This window comes from Gymnoscopelus microlampas, assembly GCF_963454915.1.
Source record: "Gymnoscopelus microlampas genome assembly, chromosome: 22".
Classification (NCBI taxonomy): Eukaryota; Metazoa; Chordata; class Actinopteri; order Myctophiformes; family Myctophidae; genus Gymnoscopelus; species Gymnoscopelus microlampas.
Window position 1 is genome coordinate 5,553,514 of NC_139959.1, and position 27,879 is coordinate 5,581,392.

The 27,879-nt window shown below is 41.3% G+C and overlaps 2 protein-coding genes across 2 annotated transcripts in view; one reads left to right on the plus strand and one right to left on the minus strand.

Moving 5' to 3' along the window:
- The window catches only part of cubn (cubilin (intrinsic factor-cobalamin receptor)), a gene marked incomplete at its 5' end in the record, with an annotated part of 130,639 nt that overhangs the window by 38,189 nt on the left and 64,571 nt on the right, over positions 1-27,879 (minus strand). The window contains 7 exon segments of the mRNA XM_084048808.1: positions 22,661-22,842; positions 23,186-23,385; positions 24,420-24,552; positions 24,737-24,865; positions 25,624-25,737; positions 26,602-26,718; positions 26,930-27,086. Coding sequence (XP_083904934.1) covers positions 22,661-22,842; positions 23,186-23,385; positions 24,420-24,552; positions 24,737-24,865; positions 25,624-25,737; positions 26,602-26,718; positions 26,930-27,086 — 1,032 coding nt within the window.
- LOC311039158 (myosin heavy chain, fast skeletal muscle-like) lies at positions 3,145-21,575 on the plus strand. Its single transcript, XM_084048809.1, has 39 exons — positions 3,145-3,353; positions 3,430-3,573; positions 3,827-3,983; positions 4,079-4,106; positions 4,197-4,314; positions 4,439-4,531; positions 4,619-4,682; positions 4,777-4,875; positions 4,962-5,065; positions 5,221-5,359; positions 5,576-5,694; positions 5,964-6,113; positions 6,702-6,872; positions 7,858-8,161; positions 8,951-9,018; positions 9,297-9,384; positions 9,499-9,616; positions 9,708-9,831; positions 10,286-10,422; positions 10,726-10,981; positions 11,701-11,943; positions 12,603-12,779; positions 13,183-13,328; positions 13,414-13,504; positions 13,893-14,282; positions 14,703-14,829; positions 15,011-15,129; positions 15,349-15,545; positions 16,031-16,214; positions 16,802-16,967; positions 17,559-17,683; positions 18,040-18,348; positions 18,663-18,866; positions 19,000-19,125; positions 19,604-19,774; positions 20,343-20,447; positions 20,561-20,656; positions 21,308-21,436; positions 21,540-21,575. The coding sequence occupies exons 1-39, from the start codon at positions 3,153-3,155 to the stop codon at positions 21,558-21,560; spliced, it is 5,808 nt and encodes a 1,935-aa protein (XP_083904935.1). The 5' UTR covers positions 3,145-3,152; the 3' UTR covers positions 21,561-21,575.

Sequence of the window (27,879 nt, forward strand, 5' to 3'; positions counted from 1 at the left end):
GAGAGAGAGAGAGAGAGAGAGAGAGAGAGAGAGAGAGAACACATACATTTGTTGATATGAGTAAAGCTAGTTCTGTGCTCAGCCCTGACTATAGTCTTTTCTTTAAGGTTGGTTTTAGGATTGATTTAACAATTATTTTACTTGTTTATAAAGCACTCAATGGTCTGGCACCTTCCTACCTCTTTGACTGCCTGCCTAGCATACGTTCCAAACCGCCCCCATAGGCCTTCTAGTGCTGACCTGCTCGAAGTGCCTAAAATGGCGTGTAAAAAAAAACACGGCTTGGAATAAACTCCCATTACGCCTAAGACAGGAAGCCTCTGTAGATAGCTTCAAAGCACAGCTCAAGACCTATTTCTTCACTCTTGCTTTTAGTTGATTTGTTCATCTCTGTGTTGTTATTCATGTCTTCCCTGTTTTGCCTGATTCACTGCCTTTTTTGCTATTATTTTAATGTTGTTTGTATGCTTTTGCTTTAACATTTTTGCTTTGTTGCCTTTTCTGTAAAGCACTCGTGCTTTATTCTTGCTCTGTAAAGCACTTTGAGCTGCATTTCATGTCATGAAAGGTGCTATACAAATAAAGTGTATTATTATTAAAGCCACTAGATTTGTGCTTAGGCTACTTTGTATCTGCTTGATTTAATAGGCAAGCTATGACAACCTTGGACTGTATCAGCTCTTTGAGAGAAGCTGTGTGTGCAATTGTACTAAATAGACGTTCAATCAATCAATTCATGCTGAAATGTAATGCTGAAATGAAATGTGATGAGTACAAGGGATTAGGATAGCCACTTTTGTATTGGCTGACATAAGGGGCCAGGGCCAACATTTTTGTCCCAGCCAGACATGCCAGACATCTCCCCCTAAGGAGGTACATCGGCAGCTTGGGAAATGGAATGTTTGATCCCCCAGTTTGATCCCAGGCTCCTCCACAGTTAGTCCTTGCACAAGACACTGAACCCGTAGTTGCTAAATGTAATTTGATTTCATTGCATATAAATAATACTAAAATGGATCACTCTACTCTTATAAATGTATGTATGTAAATAATAGTGTATTAAAGTGTATGTTCAACAGGGAACAGGGAAAAGTGAGTGTTCATGATTTTTCTATTAAACCTATAATAAGCTACAACCTATAAGTATAGTCCTACATGATCTGCTCAGATCTCAAGTCAGCAAAGCCAGGGGAGCTTTGTAGTGGCTGAGCTCTGGAATGACCTTCCCCTTCACATCAGATCCGCCCAGTCCATCGAGGCTTTTAAGTCCTTGCTTTGCTTAAGACCCACTTTTTCAACATGGCTTTTAGTTACAGCCGAGATTAATTCAAATGTGATCACATCCTGTTTGATTGTTTGTTTGATTGTTTAGTTGTATTGCTTTTTAACCTGTGCAGCACTTTGGTCGACTACGGTCGCTTTTAAATGTGCCATTTATCTCTGTAAGCCAGAGAGGGAGAGTATTGAGCAGGTTGGCGCCTTGCATGGTTTCCTCTGCTGTCAGTGTGTGTGTGTGTGTGTGTGTGTGTGTGTGTGTGTGTGTGTGTGTGTGTGTGTGTGTGTGTGTGTGTGTGTGTGTGTGTGTGTGTGTGTGTGTGTGTGTGTGAGTGTGAGAATAAATGCAACATTTACCATTTACTAAATTTACTAAATATTGAATAGCAAGTACAAATAATGCAAGTAAGTAAAAGTAAGTACAAGTATTAGAAGCAAAATGTACACAATGTACTTTCCCCCACTGAATATTCCAAATAATCTATGACTACACCAAGTGAAGAAACATAGCACCTTGCCACCCTGCCACTATGCCAATTGTACCGATAATTTTAATACGGGTGATTAAATTGGCATAGATATAAACCACGAAGCAAGTTCACCACATTCACATGAGGTGCATGTTGGAGGTATCATTTACAGACCCCTGATGCTTACTTTATTAATAGATAAAAAATAGTTTTATGGCTAAATGGATACTAATGCAATGTCCATCGAATTGAAGGGACCTTTTAGGGCAGGTCCTACTTTTACTTTCTGCAAAGCATGCAATAAACACCTAATATAAGCAGGCTGAGATGGTTGACATGGAGTCATTGTGGGAGTTCAGAGTTCCATTTGGTGGTGAGTGAGACTTCATCTCTCCATCTCTCCATAATTTGTATGTATTAGACATTCTAGCTATTATAAATGTATTAGTCCTGTTAGCTACAGTATTCATAGACATACATTTATTAGTCTTGTTAGCTATTCATAGTCATGTAAATGTATTATTCTTGTTTGCTATTCATAGTAATTTAAATGTATTAGTCCGGTTGAGTCATTTAAATGTATTAGAGATGTTAGCTGCATGAAAATGTGTTCAGTTGTCTTTTACAAACATAATGTAACCAGAGGTGGGTAGAGTAAATTTACTTAAGTCCCTTTTTGAAATAATTGTACTGTAACTGTAATTGTATCAGAATACGTTTAATGCAACACACTTTTCACTTTTTTTTCATATTTCTGAAGATTTTTTTCTTCACTAGTAGAAATAACATTTTCAAATGATTCGGCTACAATACACTTTGGGCGAAGTGGCTGACTGGTTATACATCTTTTGCAGTTATTATATTAATTTAACTATGCTTTTATTTGGGCATGTTTTTTACTCGACCAACCTCTGAATCTAACCTTAATTCATGCAATGGAATAAAAGTGCATAAGAATAAATCTAGTATTGCTTCACACAAATAAAATGAAAAAAACTGTGGTTGTAATAAAGAAAACATAAGGTGTTGAAATTCAGGATAAGCAACAACAAAATCTGAATGTGCAAATATAATTTTATTTCAAGGTATATAAATAATAACAACGTTGACATTTTCATTAGGGATTCATATAATGTTATTTAATTTATGTAGGCTATATACATAATAGATAATTTTTTCTCCACACTTTTCCCACAGAAGTGGAAAGGTTCCTAGCTACTGTGTAGAGGGGGAAAGTGAGTGCATATTCTTTCTACTAAACCTATAATAAGCTATAACATTATACTATCATAAGATTAGTCCTACATAGTCATAGAATTATCTGCTCAGAACTCAAGTGAGCAAAGGCATCAACGCCATCTATTTGTCTGTCTACAGAAAGCCGCCACCATGAGTACGGACGCTGAGATGGAGCAGTATGGCAAGGCTGCCATATATCTCCGTAAGCCAGAGAGGGAGAGAATTGAGGCTCAAAGTGCTCCCTTTGATGCCAAAACTGCAGCATATGTGGCTGATGTTAAGGAGCTGTATCTCAAGTGTAAAATTCTGAAGAAGGACGGTGGCAAAGTCACCGTGGAATTGCTCGAAAACAAGGAGGTAGGTAGAGGTGTATCTAAAATCAAATAGTAGCACAGTACAACTGTAATCACAATCCGTTCCGAAGTTTTTTGCTTTTCTTTTTTAGGAAAGAACTGTAAAAGAGGACGATGTGACCCCTATGAACCCTCCCAAGTATGACAAAATTGAGGACATGGCCATGATGACCCACCTCACTGAAGCCACTGTCCTGTATAACCTCAAAGAGCGTTATGCAGCGTGGATGATCTATGTAAGATTTTCTACCTGCTGACTCCGAGAACAGTCCAGTATTCTGCTCTGAGCTGTCCACAGCAAAGCAAAGACAAAAAGAAAAAAGTACAGAGTAGTAAAATAATAATAATAATGCTTCGCTGTTCCCTGATGCCACGTGCAACTCGTGACTGTAATCCACCAGCCCTAGTGATCCGTTGTCCCAGATATGCTACTGCTCGCTGCTATGTTGTATATATTGTTATTAATGTTCTATCTCTTCTACCCTTCAGACCTACTCTGGCTTGTTTTGTGCAACTGTGAACCCCTACAAGTGGCTCCCAGTGTACGACCAGGACGTTGTAAATGCCTACAGAGGCAAGAAGCGTGTGGAGGCTCCACCCCACATCTTCTCCGTCTCTGACAACGCCTATCAGTTCATGCTGATGGGTACGTACCGGTCAGGACAAAGTAAAGCAATATGTAACTATAATGGTTTTGTGCTGTATACATAACTAAACGTGCATTTGCTTTATATTTCACAGATAAGGAGAACCAGTCTGTCTTGATCACGTAAGTTTATCATCTACTAGGCATTAAAAAAATAAGATTGTAATCAAATTCACTAACTGCGTTTCTCTGAATGTATGCAATTATAATCAGTGGAGAATCCGGTGCTGGAAAGACTGTGAACACCAAGCGTGTCATCCAGTACTTTGCAACAGCAGCTAGTTCTGGTGGAGGAAAGACGGATGCACCAGCCGGTGCTGGCAAAATCAAGGTATACGTACAGGTTTTTAACGAATTACACATTTTGAACATAAAGAATTTATATGCAATATAGCAATTCAATTTAAAAGAATTCTGACCAAATTCTAAATTTGTTGATGTCTAAAACATGCTAGGGGTCACTGGAGGATCAGATTATTGCAGCCAATCCCTTGCTGGAGGCCTATGGTAATGCCAAGACTGTGAGGAATGACAACTCCTCTCGCTTTGTAAGTGTAAAATAATTATGTAATGAGAAATCCTGTAATCATTTCATAATGCAGAGGGATCTTTACAAATTGTGCTTTGTGAAACAGGGTAAATTCATTCGAATCCATTTCAACAATAGCGGTAAACTGTCCAGTGCTGATATTGAGACGTGTAAGTATGAAATTCAGATACCGGTATGATAATTGCATTATATGTGCCTTCATTTTTAGAGGAACCGATTTTGAGCTATGTACGACTGTTATAGATCTGTTGGAGAAGTCCAGAGTGACCTTCCAGCTTCCTGCAGAGAGAGGCTACCACATCTTCTACCAAATGATGACCGACCACAAACCTGGCATTATTGGTAAATTGAATGACTGATGATGCAGTGATAACGTGAAGTAATCAATGAAAAACTAATTTTCACCCTTTTTTTAAACCCCTTTTAAGAGATGTGTCTGATCACCAAGAACCCCTATGACTTCCCATTGTGCAGCATGGGTCAGATCACTGTGGCCAGCATTGATGACAAAGTCGAGCTTGATGCCACTGATGTCAGTAAACATATTGTTATAATAGGTTTCTAATATTCAGTTATATTATATTATATATTCAGTGTGCAGTCAGTTGCTCTGCAAGTGCAATGCATGTATTTTCTAAAGGTGATGTTTGTTAATCTAATATTTGAATCTCAATCCTTTGGATACAGGACGCTATCGACATCCTGGGCTTCAATGGTGAGGAGAAACAGTACATCTACAAGTTTACAGGTGCAGTGATGCATCATGGGGTCTTGAAGTTCAAACAGAAGCAGCGTGAGGAGCAGGCTGAGCCTGACGGCACGGAGGGTGAGTGGCATCTTTATTTATATTATTATTATTATTATTATTGTTATTTATCATGGTCACGGAGGGTGAGCTGCATCTTTATTAGTAGTAGTAGTAGTAGTATTTATCAATATCACAGAGGGTGAGCATTGTCTTCAGCCAAGGAATGAAAATAATCAACCGTTTATCACAAGTATTGTATTTTCATATATTCTACATTTGTATGACTTATTTTAGAGGCTGACAAGATTTCCTACCTGATGGGTCTGAACTCAGCAGAGATGCTGAAGGCTTATTGCTACCCCAGAGTGAAGGTCGGAAACGAGTATGTCACTAAGGGACAGACCGTGCCACAGGTGAGAAATTATTTTATTGTTCTGAATTCATACGCACTTTATATTCTTAACACCACATACCATAGAACCCTAATATCGTTTGAGTTGTGTCCAGACTTAATTATAGTCTGGAATGTTTTGACAGATAGTGCTACCCATAAGAACTACACATTGTGTAGCCATGTGTTTTATGTACAGTATGATCATAGGATAAAATGCATGGAGGTACTTCTTTGGAAGAAATGTAATAACAATTCACACCCCTACTAATAACGTTCCTATTTCCTTAGGTAATGAACTCAGTGGGTGCCTTGGCTAAGTCCATCTATGAGAAGATGTTTTTGTGGATGGTCATCAGAATCAACGAGATGCTGGACACCAAGCAGCAGAGAAACCACTACATTGGTGTGCTGGACATCGCTGGTTTTGAAATCTTTGATGTAAGCATGGACTTGTTTTAAGTGGTAGACTAATTATCTTTGTCACAATGACTTTATTAAAACCGGGAAAGCATCTGTGTCATTCTAGATTTTATACGTTGGCTATTGAAAAATAGCAGATCTACAAGCTCACAGCGTATCACTTTGTGCCACGCTGCGAGCATGTCATCTGCTATTTTTCAATAGCTAATTGTTTGAAAAATCTTGAAAGTGTTTGATTTTTCAATTACAAAAATGCGTGAGAACTACTGATTGAGAAGGCATTTGTAGAATAATAACTCTGCAAGTCTCCTATACCGGACATCAAACTATTGGCTTAGGAATGCGACAAAAACTAAAAACATCTCTATGAATTCAGGACTTTAACTCCTTTAACCCATTTAGACCTGAGTCCTTCTAAATCCCCTTTTGGAGTTTTCTGAAAAGCTTCAAAATTTTCAAAAAAATATTAATGTTTCTATATATTGTATAGGAACAGCTAATGTTACACAAAGGTGTTCCGGGATTGAAAGGTACAACAACGTATAGGTGTTCCAGGCCTAAATGGGTTAATGGGTTAAGAGCTAATGATATTTCCACTAATGACAGTTCAACACCCTGGAGCAGCTGTGCATCAACTTCACCAATGAGAAACTGCAACAGTTCTTCAACCACACCATGTTTGTTCTGGAACAAGAGGAGTACAAGAAGGAAGGTATCCCATGGGACCTCATCGACTTCGGCATGGACCTGGCTGTCTGCATTGAGCTCATTGAGAAGGTAGGTACATGGACCTGGCCGTCTGCTTTGAGCTCATTGAGAAGGTAGGTACATGGACCTGGCCGTCTGCATTGAGCTCATTGAGAAGGTAGGTACATGGACCTGGCCGTCTGCATTGAGCTCATTGAGAAGGTAGGTACATGGACCTGGCCGTCTGCATTGAGCTCATTGAGAAGGTAGGTACATGGACCTGGCCGTCTGCTTTGAGCTCATTGAGAAGATAGGTACATGGACCTGGCCGTCTGCATTGAGCTCATTGAGAAGGTAGGTACATGGACCTGGCCGTCTGCATTGAGCTCATTGAGAAGGTAGGTACATGGACCTGGCCGTCTGCATTGAGCTCATTGAGAAGGTAGGTACATGGACCTGGCCGTCTGCTTTGAGCTCATTGAGAAGATAGGTACATGGACCTGGCCGTCTGCATTGAGCTCATTGAGAAGATAGGTACATGGACCTGGCCGTCTGCATTGAGCTCATTGAGAAGGTCGGTACATGGACCTGGCCGTCTGCTTTGAGCTCATTGAGAAGGTAGGTACATGGACCTGGCCGTCTGCTTTGAGCTCATTGAGAAGGTAGGTACATGGACCTGGACGTCTGCTTTGAGCTCATTGAGAAGGTACATGGACCTGGCCGTCTGCATTGAGCTCATTGAGAAGGTACATGGACCTGGTCGTCTGCATTGAGCTCATTGAGTTGTTTTCTATTCTCACATGCATTCCATAAATTCCATAGGGCTATACCACACATGGACAAATGACATCATCAACTTGCGACAGGCATTGCCCCTATTGAGTGAAAGATGAACTATTTCTAAAACAAACACAATGTGTAAGGTGTTTTTTATTTTACATTTTAGTTATAGAGGACAATTAGAATGTATTAAGGCATATTTGGCTTATTAGGCAGGGATCCTTTTAATATAGTTTTTGTCATTTGGCATTAAGTTTGTGTTTTTGGTGATTTGTCTTTTGTCTCCTTCACTAAGCCCTTGGGCATCTTCTCCATCCTTGAAGAGGAGTGCATGTTCCCAAAGGCTTCAGACACCACTTTCAAGAACAAGCTCTATGACCAGCATCTTGGGAAGACTAAAGCCTTTGAGAAGCCCAAGCCTGTCAAAGGTAAGGCCGAGGCCCACTTCTCCCTGCTGCACTACGCTGGAACCGTGGACTACAACATCGGAGGCTGGCTTGAAAAGAATAAAGACCCCCTGAATGACTCTGTTGTGCAGCTGTACCAGAAGTCTTCAGTTAAACTGCTGGCTGTGTTCTATCCCCCACCTGAGCCTGAAGGTATGTTTATTAATATAATATAGTCATACAGTTAACCCATTAAGACCTGAGGCCAATTCTACAAATGTCTTCTAAATCCCAACAGTTTTCTGGAAAAAAAAATATCAATGATTCTCAAACCTTTTCATGTATTTGGCCGCCGACCCCCATCTCAAAATATTTAGTTCCAGGGACCTCCAGAAGCAAAGATTTGAGTTAAAAATGTTAGCTTCAAAAATATGTTCAAAGGATTTGCACAAATTATTATGATTTTTTCCAAAATAACAGATCTACAAGCTCATAGCGCGGCATGAAGTGACGCACTATGAGTTTGCATAATTATTATTATTTATCTGCAATTTTAGAATAGCGAATATATGAGGTGTTCCCCCACCTGAGCCTGAAGGTAGAATTAGCTAAGTTTAAGATTTATTTCTGTAATAAAGACAGATCAACTTGTTGTTACCACCGAGCTCTGACTCGTCTGGCGCGCTGTCCTCTTAAAACGATGACATTTGGCAAGTGAAGGGTCGCACTCAGGTGGAAAGAGTGAGTTTATTTTGTTTCTTCATATCACAAGAACAAACGTTTCGGCCATCCAGCCTTCATCGGTGTCTGATGAACATCACACTGATGAAGGCTGGATAGCCGATACCTTTGTTCTTGTGGTATGTGGAAATGAAATAAACTCACTCTTGCCGCTTTAAAGTCCGACCCTTCACTTGACAAAGGTTTCTGTAATAAAGGAAATCAATATATCTAATGAAATCAATTCATTAACTGCCCACTGATTCTAACAAATATAAACAGATCATACAAAGAAAGGAGGCAAGAAGAAGGGGGGTGGTTCCATGCAGACTGTGTCTGCTGCTTTCAGGGTAAGAATAATGTATTAATTATTATCAACATTATAGTCCTGTAGAAATAGGCAGAATATATTTTCATGTAGGAATTAAACAATTACTGTATCACCTGTTGTGAGCTTATACAGTAATCTTTTTTTGTATAAAAATAGGGTGATTAATGTATGTTTTAAATTGTCTAAATCTGCAAAGTGACTAGTAACTTAAGTTTTCAAATAATTGTAGTGAACAGTACAATATTGTATAACTTTTCAGAAATAATAAGCCTACTTGGCTCTTTTATGTCTCCATAGGAGAACTTGGGGAAGCTGATGACCAACTTGAGGAGCACTCATCCTCACTTTGTGCGTTGCCTGATTCCCAACGAGTCCAAGACTCCAGGTAAACACAGAAAATAAAACATTTAAATAATGATTGTGGAGGTGGTCATTTGATGCAACTTAGGCCAGCGTGTAATTATTGTGTCCAAATTATAATGAAGCAACATCTGCACAGGCCTGATGGAGAACTTCTTGGTCATACATCAGCTGAGGTGTAACGGTGTGCTGGAGGGTATCAGAATTTGCAGGAAGGGCTTCCCCAGCAGAATTCCATACGCTGACTTCAAGCAGAGGTACAGTATCAGTTACTTTTTACCAGCTGCTTTCAGTTCCACACCTATTAACGGGAGACACGCAAAATGACCATGGACTTTTGCAAAACAGGTACAAAGTACTGAATGCCAGCGCATGTCCCGAGGGCCAGTTCATGGACAACAAGAAAGCCTCTGAGAAGCTGCTTGGGTCCATTGACGTACCTCATGATGAGTACAAGTTTGGACACACCAAGGTAAACACACTCCCAATTAGGGATGGGACGATAATCGTTATTATCGTTTATCGTGATTTAAAACACACTCAAAATAATAACGCTAGTAACGCAAAGATTTTAATTTATCATGTTCCGTAATACACTTGGATGAATTAGCTTTTGTTGAGCTGGAAAGTCAGTACCACTTAAACCCTCTATACTTGATAAACGCAACGTGTTGTGCGCTAGATCGGCTATTTATGGCGAACGTTCCCCCCAGAATAGGGATGTTGGGCGTTAAAGTGGTCGACAAAAGTGACATTTCAAGTTTTAAGCATATTTTGATTATTGCGATAATATCGTTAATCACAATTATGTAATTTTCATATTGTCTCATCCCTACCCCCAATCTTGTTTAACATTATTGAGAGAGGACTAAAAGTAGATTTTACGGTTGTTTGTTTAGTTACATTGTTTGCAAAATTGTACTCAGGTGTTCTTCAAAGCTGGTCTGCTGGGTACGCTGGAGGAGATGCGAGATGAAAAACTGGCCACTCTGGTCACCTTGACTCAGGGTCTCGCACGAGGTTACGTCATGAGGAAGGAGTTTTCCAAGATGAATGCAAGAAGGTACTTTGAGAACATAATTTAATCAATAGAGACCTTGAGCAGAACCAGGCTCTAGGGTGGGTGGCCATCTGCCTTAACCTTGTCGGGGGGGGACAACGGCACTTCCGCATTTCAGGAATGCAGAAGTGACCGGGACGGCGTGAAGGGAACCTCCGTTTAGTCACATTTGTCCCATGAAGTCATTATAGTATGTTTTGGGAGTGAGAGTATGCTGATTTCATGGAAACCCTCAATCTGCAGCTCGGGGGGCGGGGGTGCGGCGCGTGTCCACAATCATGATCCACTGTAACTGTTTCTCCACAGAGACGCCATTTACTCCATCCAGTTCAACGTGCGCTCATTCGTCAATGTGAAAAGCTGGCCATGGATGAAGCTGTACTACAAGATCAAGCCTCTTCTGCAGAGCGCTGAGACTGAGAAGGAGCTGGCAGAGATAAAGGTCAACTATGAAAAGATGAAGACCGACCTGGCCACCGCCCTGGCCAAGAAGAAGGAACTGGAAGAGAAAATGGTGGCTGTGGTGCAGGAGAAGAATAACCTGGTCATGGCAGCGTCATCAGTAAGTACACTACGGGGTGTTTTGTTCATATCTTATCTTTTATCTTATCTGTGATAGGATAAGATCTAGGATAAGACCTTTAGATAAGTGCTTCTCAAACTGTTTCCATGTCAAGGACCCAAACGGCCCAAATTGGCTATGTGATTGGCCGCGGACCCCCATCTCAAAATGTTTTGTGTCAGGGACCCACAGAAGACAAGTAAAAAAGTAAAAAATAGCAGCTTATATATCTGCCATTTTTGAATAGCCAACGTATATAATATGGATGAAGTGGTAAAAAGGATTGTGATGCTGTATTAACACATTTAGCTGGGGACCCCCTGGAACCCCCCATCAAGGACCACTTTGAGAACCACTGCTTTAGATCCCGCACACATTTTAACATCAGGGATATTACATCTGTCATAAAAATATATGAGAAAAATAAAAAACAGCAGATAAAGAATCTATGCTGCTGGTTCTCAGCAGCCCTACTGTATATCCTTTGGGAGGATGTGGGCAACGGTTAGCCATGATAGACCCCATGCTTCTTCCTCATTCTCACCTCCGCCACCACCTCAAAACCATACCGGTTTAGCACCAAAATTAGAGCCTGCTAAGAGTCTGTTAATGTCCCTTATGTTTATTTTGCAGTTGCAACTGCAAAATGAATCTCATACTGTATATCTCGACCAGAACAAATGCTGACACGTTTCCTCAATTTTTTCATTGACCACAAGGGGGAAGATAGTCTGAATGATGCCGAGGAGAGATGTGAGGGTCTTATTAAAAGTAAGATCCAGTTGGAGGCAAAGGTCAAAGAGGTGTCTGAGAGACTGGAGGACGAGGAGGAGATCAATGCGGAGCTGACCGCCAAGAAGAGGAAGCTGGAGGACGAATGTTCTGAGCTCAAGAAGGACATTGATGACCTGGAGCTCACCTTGGCCAAAGTGGAGAAGGAGAAACACGCCACTGAAAACAAGGTTCAACATTGTACACTCTAGCGGGTCTTATCAAGTAATGTAAGGGATAATTGATGGCGAGCCGGTCATTGTTGAGAAATAAACCCCAACAGGATGATTAGATCCCGACGCGACGCGGAGGGGTCTAATCATCCGCTTATTACACAGCTACTTAATAAAGAAAATCTATAAATCTATAAATTGACCCAAAAGTAACAAAACAAAGGATTTCATTGCTTACGGTACTGAAAGTATTCCACTAATTCATGCCAGGTCACGGTGCGCCCAGTGCAACGTGTCGCCTCAGAAAAAAGCAGGAAGTGTTGATCAAATACAATCCATTTTCGGATACCACACTCGTTTCAAATGTTTTCAAAAACATTCTTGGGAGCAATGTTTAGCTGTAAATGACATTGTGTGTTTGTTTACATGGCTGTCATATGCACAAAATCAAGCAGGTGCTCTGAGCCTTTGAGTAGATGGCGGTTTGTTCAGCGGTCATTATTCAGAAATAACACACTGCTGAAGTCAGTGATTGACCAATCAGAATCAAGCATTCCAGCAAGATGTATAAAAAGTACAATAATGATCCATTCATGATTATACACTCTAGCGGTCTTATCAAGTTATAGAACAATAATGATCCATTCATGACAGCAAATTCTGTTCTGCTTATTTAGGTGAAGAACCTGACTGAGGAGATGGGCTCTCAGGATGAGAGCGTTGCTAAGCTGACCAAGGAAAAGAAAGCCCTCCAAGAGGCACATCAGCAGACCCTGGATGACCTGCAGGCAGAGGAAGACAAAGTCAACACTCTGACCAAGGCCAAGGTCAAGCTGGAGCAACAGGTTGACGATGTGAGTTCACCAAGCGAATCAGATGTCAATTTTGACAGCAGCTTTTGATGTAGTATTACTCATAGTCTTTTGAATAAAATTCCATTCCAAGATTTTAGTCGACTAAATCTGTGCCTGATTTGTACACCAGTTACTGAAAATAGCCGATCTACAAGCGCAGACAAAGGTCAAAGAGGTGAGTGAGAGACTGGAGGACGAGGAGGAGATCAATGCGGATCTGACCGCCAAGAAGAAAAAGATCGTCTATTTTCAGAGCGTGACAGCCACGCGCAACCAAGCATAAAATGACAAACAGTTTTCGTCATAGTTTTAGTCGACGACATTAACACTGCAAGTGAATCAGATGTTTTGAATACATACGCATGTTTATTGTTGTACTGAATAATAATGTATCATTGTGCAGTTGGAGGGTTCTCTGGAGCAAGAGAAGAAGCTCCGCATGGACTTCGAGAGAGCCAAGAGAAAGCTCGAGGGTGATCTGAAACTGGCCCAGGAATCCATAATGGACCTGGAGAATGACAAGCAGCAGTCTGACGAGAGGATAAAGAAGTAATGTGGAACCACAATATGAAATGACATGGAGAAAAAATACCTGCAGAATTACGCTAAAGTATTTATGTACTGTATTCCACAGGAAGGACTTTGAAACAAGCCAGCTTCTGAGTAAGATTGAGGATGAACAAGCATTGGGCGCCCAGCTACAGAAGAAGATCAAAGAACTCCAGGTATTTTCTTTTCTATAAAAATCGTTAATAATAAGTAAGAGTGTATATCATTTTCATATCGTCACCTTGCTAAAATATTGGCCAATGTATATATCATCTTTTTTTTTCAGAAAACAGAAACAAATCTTATTAATTTCACCCAAAAAGTTTATAGCATGACTATTGACAAAAAAATAATGATGTCTGTCAGTTATGTAACATAAGAGGATTAAATGACTGAGGCCAAGGAGGATTGACTTGTTTATAGGAGGATTATCCTTTTCTTTAAAGGATTATTTAGGAGCATTATCCTTTTCAATAAGGATATATAATTTTCCTAAAAAAAAATACGTAGGCCTTTATTTTAGCAAAGTGGCAATATGTTAATCTAATATCATTAATTTGAAAGGCTCGTATAGAAGAACTGGAGGAGGAGATCGAGGCGGAACGCGCTGCTCGTGCCAAGGTTGAGAAGCAGAGAGCCGACCTCTCCAGGGAACTTGAGGAGATCAGCGAGAGGCTGGAGGAGGCCGGCGGAGCCACCGTCGCTCAGATCGAGATGAACAAGAAGCGCGAGGCCGAATGCCAGAAGCTGCGTCGTGACCTCGAAGAGTCCACCCTGCAGCATGAAGCCACCGCCTCCGCTCTCCGCAAGAAGCAGGCCGACAGCGTGGCGGAGCTGGGCGAGCAGATCGACAACCTCCAGAGAGTCAAGCAGAAACTGGAGAAGGAGAAGAGTGAATACAAGATGGAGATCGACGACCTGTCCAGTAACATGGAGGCCGTTGCTAAGGCAAAGGTACACAATGGAATGAATGCCTGTGTGTATAATTCTTGAGATGATACTTGTTCAATAGAGCAGTGCTCTCCAACTTTTTCAAGTTAAGGACCCCCAAATTGATATGTATTTGGCCGCAGACCCCCATCTGAAGAGAGTTTGTGCCAATGAGAGAAGATTTGTGTTAAAAAAATCGAAATTATTCAACATTTTCGATATTTTTCGAAAACTTTCTAAAATAACAGATGTACAAGCTTGCAGCGCGGCACGCAGTAACGCCCCGTGAGCTTGTACAGGGGGAACTGGTACAGGGGGATATAATGACCTCTAGCGGCAGTGATGTCAGACTGCGGTTCTCTATGAACCAATCAGAAAAAAAAGAAGAATCAAAATACATGAATGTTGGTTCAATGATTGAATATGTCAAATGTTAATTAACAGGGAAATCTTGAGAAGATGTGTCGCACCCTTGAGGACCAACTCGGTGAAATCAAGGCCAAGAGTGATGAGAATGTTCGCCAGATAAATGATGTTGGAGCTCAGAGAGCAAGACTGTTGACAGAAAACGGTAAATGTTCACCGTATAAAGTCTACTTTGTCTACATGGTTCGTCAATGGTACTTGAGCAAATTCCATAATTTGAGAAAATGCTTTTTATCAACAGTTATCCCAGGACTTTAAGGAATATGTATTCAACAAAGATTATTTAAATGTTTGACATGAATATTCAAATTTCTAAACTACTGTAGGTGAGTTTGGTCGTCAACTGGAGGAGAAAGAAGCTCTCGTTTCACAGCTCACTAGAGGCAAGCAGGCCTTCACCCAGCAGATTGAGGAGCTGAAGAGACACGTTGAAGAGGAGGTTAAGGTGAGGATCAACTCTTTTTTGGTTTTACAAATAGGCCTAGTTTATGTAGTACTGGAGCAGCTCAGACATTTTTAAGCCTTTTTGTTTAAGGTGCTAGTATAGTAACTGGTGACTGACATTTTGATGTCTACGACATCTTCCTCAGAGTGATGGCCTAGTTTGATATATTTTGTAATTCCATTCAGCTGACATTATTTGGGCAACTTTCTGCTTTGTCAGGCAAAGAATGCCCTTGCTCATGCTGTGCAGTCGGCTCGCCATGACAGTGACCTTCTGAGGGAGCAGTTTGAGGAGGAGCAGGAGGCCAAGTCGGAGATGCAGCGTGGAATGTCCAAGGCCAACGGCGAGGTGTCTCAGTGGAGGAGCAAGTATGAGACTGATGCTATCCAACGCACTGAGGAGCTGGAGGAAGCTAAGTAAGTGATCAGTGTTTTACACTATGAGGTACCACTCTATATCAAGGGTTCCCAAACCTTTCAGGCTGTGATCACCCCACAATAATTATATTTGAACTGAGGACCCCCCACCCTGAAAGGCACTTGGAATTGAGGAGTTGAGGCATTACATTTAGTTTGCCTCGGTTCCACAGATAAATATTGTAAAAATAGCCGAACTACAAGCTTGTAGATCAGCTATAATTTTTTTGCCTCTTTCTTAGGTAATATTTGACCATTTGGCCAATGTTTGAATTTTTTTTATTGTATAGTTTGTTGGTTACTTTTGACGTAGTATTGGTCTTATTAGTTTATCTTTGTTGTCATTTTAGAGGTATTAAAAGGGTCCCGACCCCCAGTTTGGGAACCATTGCTCTATTATGATCAGTGTTTCACACTTTAAGGAACCACTCTCGATACAAAATATTGCCCACAATAATGTGATTCCATTCAAAACCGATCAACAGGAAGAAGCTCGCCCAGCGTCTTCAGGAAGCCGAGGAGCAAATCGAGGCTGTGAATTCCAAGTGCGCCTCTCTGGAGAAAACCAAACAGAGACTCCAGGGTGAAGTGGAAGACCTCATGATTGACGTGGAGAGGGCCAACGGTTTAGCTTCCAACCTTGACAAGAAACAGAGGAACTTCGATAAGGTACTTTTGACCAGTGTTGGGCAGTAACAAGTCACTTTTTATTATTCAACCCAGTAACGAGTAGTGTAAGGTATTACTCTGCCAAAACAGTATTATTATATTCATACCATATTACTATGTAAGAAAATAGTACATATTACGTATTACTCAGGTTTTTTTGGCTGCCGTTTGAAAACATTTTGTTCAAAAGGTTAAGAGAGATTGCTGCTTTATTTTATAGCCTTTTTTGGCTGATTGGTGACTCTTATTATTATTATCCACACAAATTTGATTCAGTTCTAAAAGGAGCTGGCTAAACAGATTGTGTTGTCTGTATATGTTATATCTCTTTTTGTTTTTTTTGCGGGGGGGGGGGGGGGGGGGGTATGTAATATACTATGTAATATAATATATTACTCTTGATTCCAAGTAATAAGTAATATGTATTATACATTGTTTAAGGAGTAATATGTAATAAGTAATATATTACTCTCCTGAGTAATATTGCCCAACACTGCTTTTGACATTCATGTTTTAAGACAAAATAATGATTGCCTCCTTGTGGGGTGGGGTAAACATTGACACATGTCATTACAAACGGTGTGCAGGTCCTGGCAGAATGGAAGCAGAAATACGAGGAGGGACAGGCCGAGCTGGAGGGAGCTCTGAAAGAGGCTCGTTCTCTCAGCACCGAGCTGTTTAAGATGAAGAACTCCTATGAGGAGTCTCTGGACCAGCTGGAGGCCATGAAGCGTGAGAACAAGAACCTGCAACGTAAGTTTTCTCTACATATTTCTTTAGACCCGAGGCAGATTCTACAAACAGTTTTCTGAAAAACATATGTTGCTATATCGTGGTGCTCAAACTTTTTCATGTCAAGGACCCCGAAAATTATATGTATTTGGCCGCCGACCCCTATCTCAAGATATTTTGTGCCAGGGACCCCAAAGATTTGAGTTAAACATATTCGCTTTAAAACATATTCAAAGATTTGCACAAAATGTTCACGATAAAAAAAAGAGAGCTCATAACACGGCACAAAGTGACGTGCTATGAGCTTGTATATCTGCTATTTTTGAAAAGCCAAAGTATAAAATAATAGTTAAAGTGGTTAAAATCTAAAATGACACAGATGCTTTCCCGGTTTTAATGGATTAATAACAGTTTATTTTGCTTCAATACAGCATGTTTTGTATATTTCTCTTGAGCCAAGGCTGATGTTGTTAACGCATCAAATGGTCATCGTTTTGCTTTAAACTTTCAAGATCAATTGTGGATTAGGCTACACCAACTTTATTCAAAAGCAAACGCAAAATAGTTGCTGATTGAAAAAATCCTCATTCATCATTTTCAATCAACTTGCAGAGGAGATCTCAGACATGACTGAACAGATCGGTGAGACTGGAAAGCTCATCCATGAGCTGGAGAAGTCCAAGAAACAGGTGGAGACAGAGAAGACAGAGATCCAGACAGCCCTTGAGGAAGCTGAGGTAAAAAACGTTTTAGGTTCCAAATTAAGAACGCAATGGTCTATATTTTAGATGTATTTAAATATAATAATAATAATAATAATAATAATAATGGATTTTATTTATAATGAACTTTATATTTGTGTAAATCTCAAAGTGCTACATTAAGCATTTGCATAAAAAATCATCACACCAATATAAAATATCTAAGAAACGGAGACAAAACATTTAAAACATGAGGGCCTGGAGGTAAAACCAGTGTAGTTTAAAAAAAAAAGCTTCGTTGAAAAGGTAGGTCTTTAATTTAAAAAAGATATGTTTTATGCTCTAACAGTGTTGCAATATGTTTATGTTACATTTAAACTACTACTTCTTAGGGTACTCTGGAGCACCAGGAGTCCAAGATGCTCCGTTTGCAGCTGGAGCTCAACCAGATCAAGGGTGAGGTGGACAGGAAGCTGGCGGAGAAGGACGAGGAGATGGAACAGTTCAAGAGGAACAGCCAGAGGGTGATTGACTCCATGCAGAGCACTCTAGACGCTGAGATCAGGAGCAGAAACGATGCCCTGAGGATCAAGAAGAAGATGGAGGGAGACCTGAACGAGATGGAGGTTCAGCTGAGTCATGCCAACCGGCAGGCTGCTGAGGCCCAGAAGCAGCTGAGGAACGTCCAGGGACAGCTTAAGGTGCAAAACATAGTGGTTAGACCAGTGGTTTTTCGTGTCAAGGACCCACAAATTGATATTATATTTGTCCGCGGACCCCCATCTGAAACATTTTTTTTGTACCAGGGGAGCTCCAGAAGCAAAAAAAATAGTTAAAAATGTTTGCTTAAAAAATATTAATAGGGTATATACATGTATCTCCTTTATATTACTCCCCCGGCCCCCGGACCCCACTTTGAGAACCAATGAGTTAGACACATATCAAAACAGTGGAACTGCTCTGAACAAGTTTGTTCGACGTTTGTCTTCACCGCTTCAAATGTGATTTATTTTAGGATGCCCAACTGCACCTTGATGATGCTCTCAGAGCCCAAGAAGATCTGAAAGAGCAAGCTGGCTTGTTGGAGCGTAGAAGCGGCCTCATGGTTGCAGAGATCGAGGAGCTGAGAGTGGCTCTGGAACAGACAGAGAGAGTTCGCAAAGTGGCTGAACAAGAACTAGTGGATGCTAGTGAACGTGCTGGCCTGTTGCACTCCCAGGTAAGTAAATGGAAAAACTCAACATATTTAACATACAAGTCATGCATACTTAGTGTAAGTATGGTTTTATATGGACCTATTGTGTCTGAAATAAAGTGTATACTTACATTGATAAACTGAATCTTTATTTTAGAACACAAGCCTTTTGAACACCAAGAAGAAACTTGAAGCTGACCTGATCCAGGTCCAAGGTGAAGTGGATGACTGTATTCAAGGAGCAAGGAATGCTGAGGAGAAGGCCAAGAAAGCCATCACTGATGTAGGTTAGGATGATTTAAGTCAATGAACTATTGTCTCACAATCCCCATGTGAATTTAAGCACGCGTATAGTGTGGTTAAAGCAGCACTATGTAACTTTCCTCTTCTACCCCGGATTTGATCCCGGTTTCTTGCGCAAGTGCTGATCTTTTTACCATTGAGCTAATAGAGCCGGCCTGCTTGCCCGGGGAATGATCCTGTGTCTAGGTGAGACATGACCTTTGACACTATCTAAATGTCTCAATATAAGAGCAGGGAGGGAAGAGCAAGTTATATTATTGTATTAAGAAAATTGCCTTTTATTCATAAAAAAAAAGTTACATAGTGAGGCTTTAAGTATTATCTATGTACCATGCTTGTATATTGTGACGTTCTTGGCAAGTGTGTTGTGTGATGCAGCGCCATGGAGAGACCAAGAAAATGTGTTCTTGCAGGACAATGAAGTATATATTTTATCTTATACAAAAATGACTTCCCAGGCAGCTATGATGGCCGAGGAGCTGAAGAAGGAGCAGGACACCAGCTCTCACCTGGAGAGGATGAAGAAGAACCTGGAGGTCACTGTCAAGGACCTGCAGCACCGTCTTGATGAGGCTGAGACCCTGGCTATGAAGGGAGGCAAGAAACAGCTCCAGAAACTGGAGTCTAGGGTAAGGTGTAGTTTACTTCAACACAGGTACATTAGTCATAGGCCAGGAGTCTTCAACGTTTTTCAGGCCAAGGACCCCTTATCTAAGAGAGAGATAAAGCAGGGACCCCCACCACATATTGTATAAAATTGTATACTTACTTGTACTTTTTCATAGATTTCATGCAATTGTTTGACAGCACTGTCATCAGTGTTTGTTGGATTCATGATAATGTGTATTTTCAGACATTTAACCACTTACTGTAAACCCTCAATACTTAGTAAACCTGACCTTTGGCTCTGTACTTGGTCTGCTCTTTTTCCCCCTCTAGACCAAACCTCTTTGCCGAAAATAGCGGGTTGTGAGCATGTAGATCTGCTATTTTTGGCTAAAGTTCTCCTCAGAATAGGGAGTCTAGGGTTCAAGTGGTTAATGTAAAAAAAAAAGTTCCTATCACACAAAGATTTGGCGGCCCCCCTGTAGTAACTCTGATGACCCCCTAGGGGTCCCGGACCCCCTGTTAAAGACCCCTGTCATAGACAATGAAATAAGAATAAATAAGTTCATAATGTATCATGTCATTTTGAAGGTGCGTGAACTGGAGGGAGAGGTCGACGCTGAACAGAGACGTGGAGCAGATGCTGTTAAAGGTGTCCGCAAGAACGAGAGGAGGGTGAAGGAACTGACATACCAGGTATACTGTATACGATATTCACTTCGATGACCATCATGCCATTGACAAAATAAATAGATTGCATGAACATACCACTGCTACAACAACTACTGTTAAATTAACTCTCACTTCAGACTGAAGAGGACAAGAAAAATCTTGCCAGACTTCAGGATCTGGTAGACAAACTGCAGATGAAGGTCAAGGGCTACAAGAGACAGGCTGAGGAAGCGGTAAGAAACATTTAAATAGTGATGAATTTACACTTGTGGTTGCCATGGGCATGGTGTCGTTGTCACAGTGTAACTAAGGAATAATAGTTATGTAAAAATATTGCTGGTATTATGTGAAGATGACCAACAGCAGAGCATTTTTCAGTGTCTATCTTGCTGCTTTCCACGAGCGGCACACAGAATCTCTAGATTGCCGCGCCTCTGCGGTATGGCATCCGCACCGCAGAGCTGCACTGCATTGGGCGCTGTGGAAGCTCTGACATGTTACTGTAAGAAAGAAAAAGGAAAAGCAAGCTGTTCTCCACCACAATGCATACAAGCTGCAGACGCAGGCAGTGTGTTTCAGGCATAATGGTAAAAGTACATTTACAAAATGGACTACAGAAAGCAATAGATTTTGTTTCCTCTAAGATTTTTCACTTGGGGTGCCAAACAAGAACAAGAACAGAGCCATGATCGTGCCGTTCCAATGAGAACCTGTCAAGGCTCATTCATGTGGTCCCAAGGCACTCATGAAGATGCTGCATGGGCTATACTGCATTAGCCACAACCACACGTTACACAATTTCCTGAAATTGTCTTGTTTGGACTATAATTGCAAGATGCTCTTTTCAAATATTGAGGCTTTGAACCATCTCTATCATATTGTAGGAGGAACAAGCCAACACTCACCTGTCCAAGTGCAGAAAAGTCCAGCATGAGCTGGAGGAGGCTGAAGAGCGTGCTGACATTGCTGAAGCCCAGGTTAACAAGATGAGAGCCAAAAGCCGTGACCCCAAGGTAAATACATGTGCAATATGAAGGTTTATTATAATGATTATCGACTTTAACTATGATTTAACTAAATATTAATGTTGAATATCTTATATTCCTATTTTTACAGGGAAAAGATGCTGCTGAATAAGTTCTCCAATTCAAGTCACCATACAAAGTCATAAAATATGACCCATTGTTTTCAATAAAGGTGGCTTTCTTGCATGCATTACTTTGTCTTGTCAATGGCTTTAAATTGACCGGTTTGTGAGAGTTTTCTGGTTCAAACCATAGACTGTAAAAAAGAAGGTTCAAACTCACATGTATATACCATTTTGTAAATCCATTGCAAAGATACATAAATGTGTACTGAATCTTAAAGGTTTTCAATGCAAATCATACGATGGTTTTCAAGTGCCAAGACCTCATAAAATTATACAACGTGGGCACCTGGCATGAACATGACAGCTGCATTGGTTGGAAACTAACAATGACACCTGCATTCTTTATTTGCTCTGCTTTGCACCGGGTGCAAGATAGGGCCCATAAGTGTGAGCCATGGCACTGCGATCTATAGCTGCTGTCTATAGTCCATTAAAGTCAGGTTGGTAGCTGCTGGTTGCAATGCTCAAACAGGCCACAAGGTGACCACCTTTTGGCCGCATTTGACATCTTTAGTCACTTGTTACTTTGCATATTTTTTTATTTATACAAAATTAAGTCACTTAAGTCCTATGTCATACTTCGAATATTTGAAAAAAGCCGATCTACAATGTGACGCATTGCGATCAATTTCAGATTTTTCAAATATATGTCAACATAACTCCACACACACACCCACACAACCAGATTCACGTCTGAATATTCACCTGGTTCCGAGCATACAGATGAGGAATCAGAAATTTGATTACTATGGATGGATGACTATTTGAGCCGGTTTTGCAGAAACCAAAAAGTGGAAGAGCCAATCAGAGTCTGCGCTCAGCATCAGGGCCCTGTGATTGACAGACGCCGATTGGCTCTTCTACTTTTTGGTTTGTGCAAAACGCCCACCCAGCGCTTGGGGCCAGACCGGCCTACAGAAGACACATGATAATGTGAATTCAACCGACCGGGATGGTTTACCAGGCTATTGTCCAACACGGAGGGATTAGAGACGCAATAAGCAGAGAGCGGATAAGAGACAGTAAAGTGAACAGTAAAGTGAATTGCAGATCTTGAGTCGATACTACACATAAAGTACTCTCTTACTCTGAGCTGGTCGTAGTAGCAGTTGGACAAGTCCTCTATGTCCATGTCCAGGAGTCGGATTTCCACGTAGCTGTCTCCGTCCACGGTGATGGTCCAGCGGTAGTCAGCGTTGTTGGGATAGGTACGGGGGTACAGGGGAGAGGCGATCTGGCCCGACTCCCCCGTCACGTCATTGCCGTACACTGCGGGAAGGGAGAGAAATCTCAACTGTCTGCTAACCGCTTTCGACCTAGCCGAACTTCAAGCTCACAACTGGTCGCGATGCGACTTCTTGTGAGCTTGTAGATTGGCTATTTTCGCTATTTGTATGTCATATGACAAAGTACAGTATATACTGTAGGGCTTAGTCTTGTCTGGTTTTACTGCCCTTTACTAGAGAATTTAGTACAATGGACCTCAATGTAAACACACCCCCTGGGGCTTTTTGTGTTATTCTTTTAGCATAAACTTTGACTGTACTACCTGTACTGTTAACACACGTGTTAATAAATAATTCCATAAATCAATACACATTAACACACTCACAGTGTGAGAAGGTCGCTCTGAAGCCTCTTCCGGCTATAGAGTGGTCGGAGCGGAACTTGATCCAGAGGATGTGGCCGATGAGGGACGTGTAGTTGGACGGCAGGGAGCTGCCACAGAAGCGGCCCACCAGAGCCCCCGTGGAGTTGCCCTCCCTGATCTCCACGTGGTCGTTGTTGCAGTTGCCCTCCAGCTGGAACGCTCTACGGGGGGTCAGAAAATAGAACGCGACCCTCAAGACTCACTAGTGTGACTTTGACCTGACTTGACCCATTAACACATTGACTGCCTAGAACGACTGTACTCGTTTTTAGCTTTTCATCACTTGCCTGCCAAGATCGAGTTAACAAGTTTTTAGTAAAAAAAAAATAGTCATTTTTTTACTTTCTTTTTTTTAAATTGACCCAAAGACCTAGGAGATATGATTTTTCGAAGATCTTTACTCTCATCCACTTCCTTGTTAACTTAAAACTTTAAAATTTTGTATCTCGGCTCCTGAGTACTTTTTTTTTTTCATTGAAAAATCTCTGGCATGAATAACAATAGGCAGTGAAAATAATTCAGGCAGTCAATGTGTTAAGACCAGGAAAGCAACCACTTTAACACTCCCATGACGGCCGTCAGCCCATCCCCTACGCAGCCTGAGTTAAGATCAGAATGACCATTTGTTTCATGCTATTCCATTGGCTAGTGTCTCCCCTCTGGCTCCAGACGATCCCGACACCTTCTCCCTCGCGCTGCGGGGCACAGCGGGGGATTCCATTGTCTTCCATTATTTTATACTTTGGCTATACTTTGCTTCTGGGGGTCGGCAGCCAAATAAATATCATTTTGGGGGTCCTTGACATGGAAAAGTTGGAGCACCCCTGATATAGCAACATACTGTTAGGATTTAGAAAACATTTTTAGATATGTATTTGGCCGTGGACCCCCATCTTAAAATGCTTTGTTCCATGGACCCCCCACAAGCAAAGATTTGAGTTACAAATGTTCACATAAAAAATATATTTAAATATTTTCTCATATGAGTTTGTAGATCTGCTATTTTTGAATAGCCAAAGAAATCTTAAAATGACACAGATGCGTTCCCGGATTGAATGGGTTGAAGTATTCCCTCAAAAGTTCCCTAACAATCTACTAGGATCTACAACAGACTCTAACACTCTCACTCTCCAACACATACATAAATACATAAATAAATACATATTTGCAGAGAGCAGATATCTTGGTAACTAACATGAATGAGAGCTGGAGACGGTTCCCTGGGGAGCTAGTAATGGTCCAGACGCACTCCACGTTGGGAGGGTACGAGTCTGGGTAGTTAGGACTGTTGAACGCTCCGCTCTCCATGACCAAGTTTCCTCCACAACCTGATGGAGGAGGAGAGGAGAGGAGAGGAGAGGAGAGGAGAGGAGAGGAGAGGAGAGGAGAGGAGAGGAGACAGGTGAATGTCTGTGCAGATAGATTGTGGTGTTGTGGATTTTGAGCTAAAAAGTCTACAGTTTCAAGTAATAATTTGAGTCAAAGGGTCAAATGAAGACTGAAGAGTCTTACTTGAGGTGGATCCAGAGTATGTGGCTCTGAAACCCTTCCTGGACACGGAGGAGTCAGTGACAAAGTTGACCACCAGGGCGTTGCTGAATGATGTGACTGGATGAGGGAGCTGAGTCCCACAGTAGCGACCTAACAGGACAATGTTATCGTCAGAAATCATCAGGCAAAAAAAAAAAACTCAACGGAACACTAAACGCAACGTAGCAGTAATGCGCCTAAAAGATGTTTGACATTAACCACTTTCAACCTGTCAATATTGTGGCCATGTCATTATAGCTTAAATTGCATAATTAATCATATACAAGTTTAACTAGTAGACTAGTTGAAAATGAGTTTTGTCAGTCATGAACACCCCTATCATGAAGTGTATTGTATCTCTAGAGAGAATGGCCAGTTAGTAAGAAATTATAACCCACATACAGTATGGGTCCCAACCCAGTGTTTGGGAAATAGTGGTATATAGTGCTATTCTGCTATGTTCATGCACCTTATGTCTAACCTCATGTACCAGATGGATATGCTATGGGTATATACATTATGTGCTGTAGATATCTTTTGTTTTTTTCTCATTTAATGTTTCCTCCTGTTCTTTCTGGAAATAACAAAAACGATGGAGCTGGCACAAAAAAGAACAAATTTCACCCACTGTTTTACACATGTAAACCTGTGATGTGACAATAAAGCTGATTCTGATTGTGATAAATGTAACACTAACAAAATTAAAAGGACCAGCTCACATTTAGCTAGTCCTTTACTTTTCAAGTAAGCAATGTCCTCACTTTGCCGGACTGTCCTCATCCTTGCGACACACACGCACACGCACACGCACACACACACACACACACACACACACACACACACACACACACACACACACACACACGTACCTATGGAAGGTGCGTCGTAGTTGTTTCCATCCAGGATCTCCACAGCGTCATGGCTGCAGTTGGAATTGACCATCTCCAGTTCAAATTCCGTAAATGACAGAGTGACATGGTTGACTGTGCAGAGAGAGAAGGAGAGTGGCATTATGACGTGTCTCTTAACCCATTAAAACCGGGAAAGCATCTGTGTAACCACTTTAACCATTATGTTATATTTGGCTATTAAATAGCAGATAAAAATAGTCATAGATAAAAATAGCAGATATACAAGCTTGTAGATCTGCTATTTTTTTTTAATATCTTGAATATATGTGCAAATCTTTGAATATATATGTTTTTTAAAGCAAACATTCTTAACTCAATATTTGCTTCTGGGGGTCCCTGGAACAAAATATTTTGAGATGGGGGTCGATAATGGGTTAAAATTTCATTCACTTTGATGTATTTGCTGTACAACCATTTACGCACTTTGTCACTGTAATTCACAGGTATTGTTTACCATGATCTTATGTTTATATGTGATACATCAAGTTGCCACCGCTCGGGTGGCGCAGTGGTAAAGTCCCTGCCCACCACCTCAAAGGTTGTTGGTTCAAATCCACCGTGGTGCATCCGGCTTTGTCGGGTGTCTACAGTATGTGAACACAATTGGCCCGTGTTCGGGCAGGGGGGGGGGGGTGATATTGGTCATTGTATGTACTCCTACAGGAGTGTTGGGCGGGAGGAGTAGCACGAAGGCCCTACGTCCTCCCGGTGGGGGCTCCTCACTGGCAGGTCAGTAGGATACAACAGCATTATCAACCCAGAAATGTATGTGGGGAGGAATTAATTGGCATGACCACTAAATTGGGGAGAAAAAGGGGGTAAAAATAATTGGCTACTCTAAATAAATTATAATTAAGTTGCAAAAATATGTATAATTTATACACCCCAGTTCAACCTGTTCAAATTAAATCTGGATATTATGATTGGTCGACTCACATGGCTCCTGGGCGGTGATGATCCAGCTGCAGTTCTGATTGTTTGGGTACAAGCCTGGGTACCGTGGTGACGCAATAGCCCCGCCCACATTGTCTGTTACGATGGTGGCTCCACACGCTGCAGTCGAAAGAAAAAAATGTTTTCAAATGCAACACAAACCTTGCAGGAAATATGCAAATTCATCTGTGATATATTTATGTTTCACTGTTTAGGTTAGTGCTAGTTGTGGCTAGTCATAGTAGCTGTTCTATTATGTATAGAGAGAGATTTTGATACATTCAATATACATTTTATATCATTAGTATGATCGATATTGGAGGAGACCCACCCTCGGAGAAGCTAGCGCTGAAGCCCCGGTGAGTGTTGCTGATGTCTGAGCGGAAACGCACGTAGATGGTGCTCTGGGTGGAGGTTATGGCAGGGCGAAGGGTGGTGCCACACACACGAGCCAACAGAGGAGATGACATGGTTGGACCGTCATATATCTACAGAGAGCGAGAGAGAGAGAGAGAGAGAGACAGAGAGACAGAGAGAGAGAGGCATAAAAAGAGAGAGAAAGTGAGTATTGTCATAATGGAAAATAAAAGTAAAGTTCTTTAAGTGAGGGTAAGTTAAGACTCTTGTCAGAAGTATATGTCGACCCATTAAAATCACCTTCCCCATTTTTAACATTATTGGGCGGAAAATTGTTCAAAAGGTAGTGCGGTTTTATGGAAGTCTGAGGGTTTCCGCCCGGTTCGATAGCCGGCTCCTCCTGGCTTCAAACTGAAGTGTCCTTGAGCAAGACCCTGGACCGCTAACTGCTCCTGATGAGCAAGTTGTTGTCTTGCTTATCCCGTCTGTTTGTGTGTGATTATAAATTGTAGTGTACAGAAACTGCTGATGAAAATGTTTTTTTTTCCTCTCGCTGTTGCCAATACTTTCTGCTGCAATGTGTAACCCAATCGACTGACTCTTGTTTATTCAGTCAGGGTCAAGTAAATAACTGGTGTCCACAGAACCAGCTGTGTCTGCAATTTCAGTGGAAATCCCACCTTATCAAACTGTTGTGTGTCTGTGCCGAGAAGTGACACAGGCTCTTGTGAATGATAAGAATGAACACAAACATTGGGTTTTTTAAGTTACTGGAATGGATCATGTTTATCCTATATTAAAATTGGCTTAAGGGAGGATTGGCTTGCCGGCAGGCCGGGGACCACTCTGCTTGGGCCGCTCCATGTCTGGGTCACTCTTACTCAGACATAACCATAAACAAACCCCATACGCCCATAGGCAGGA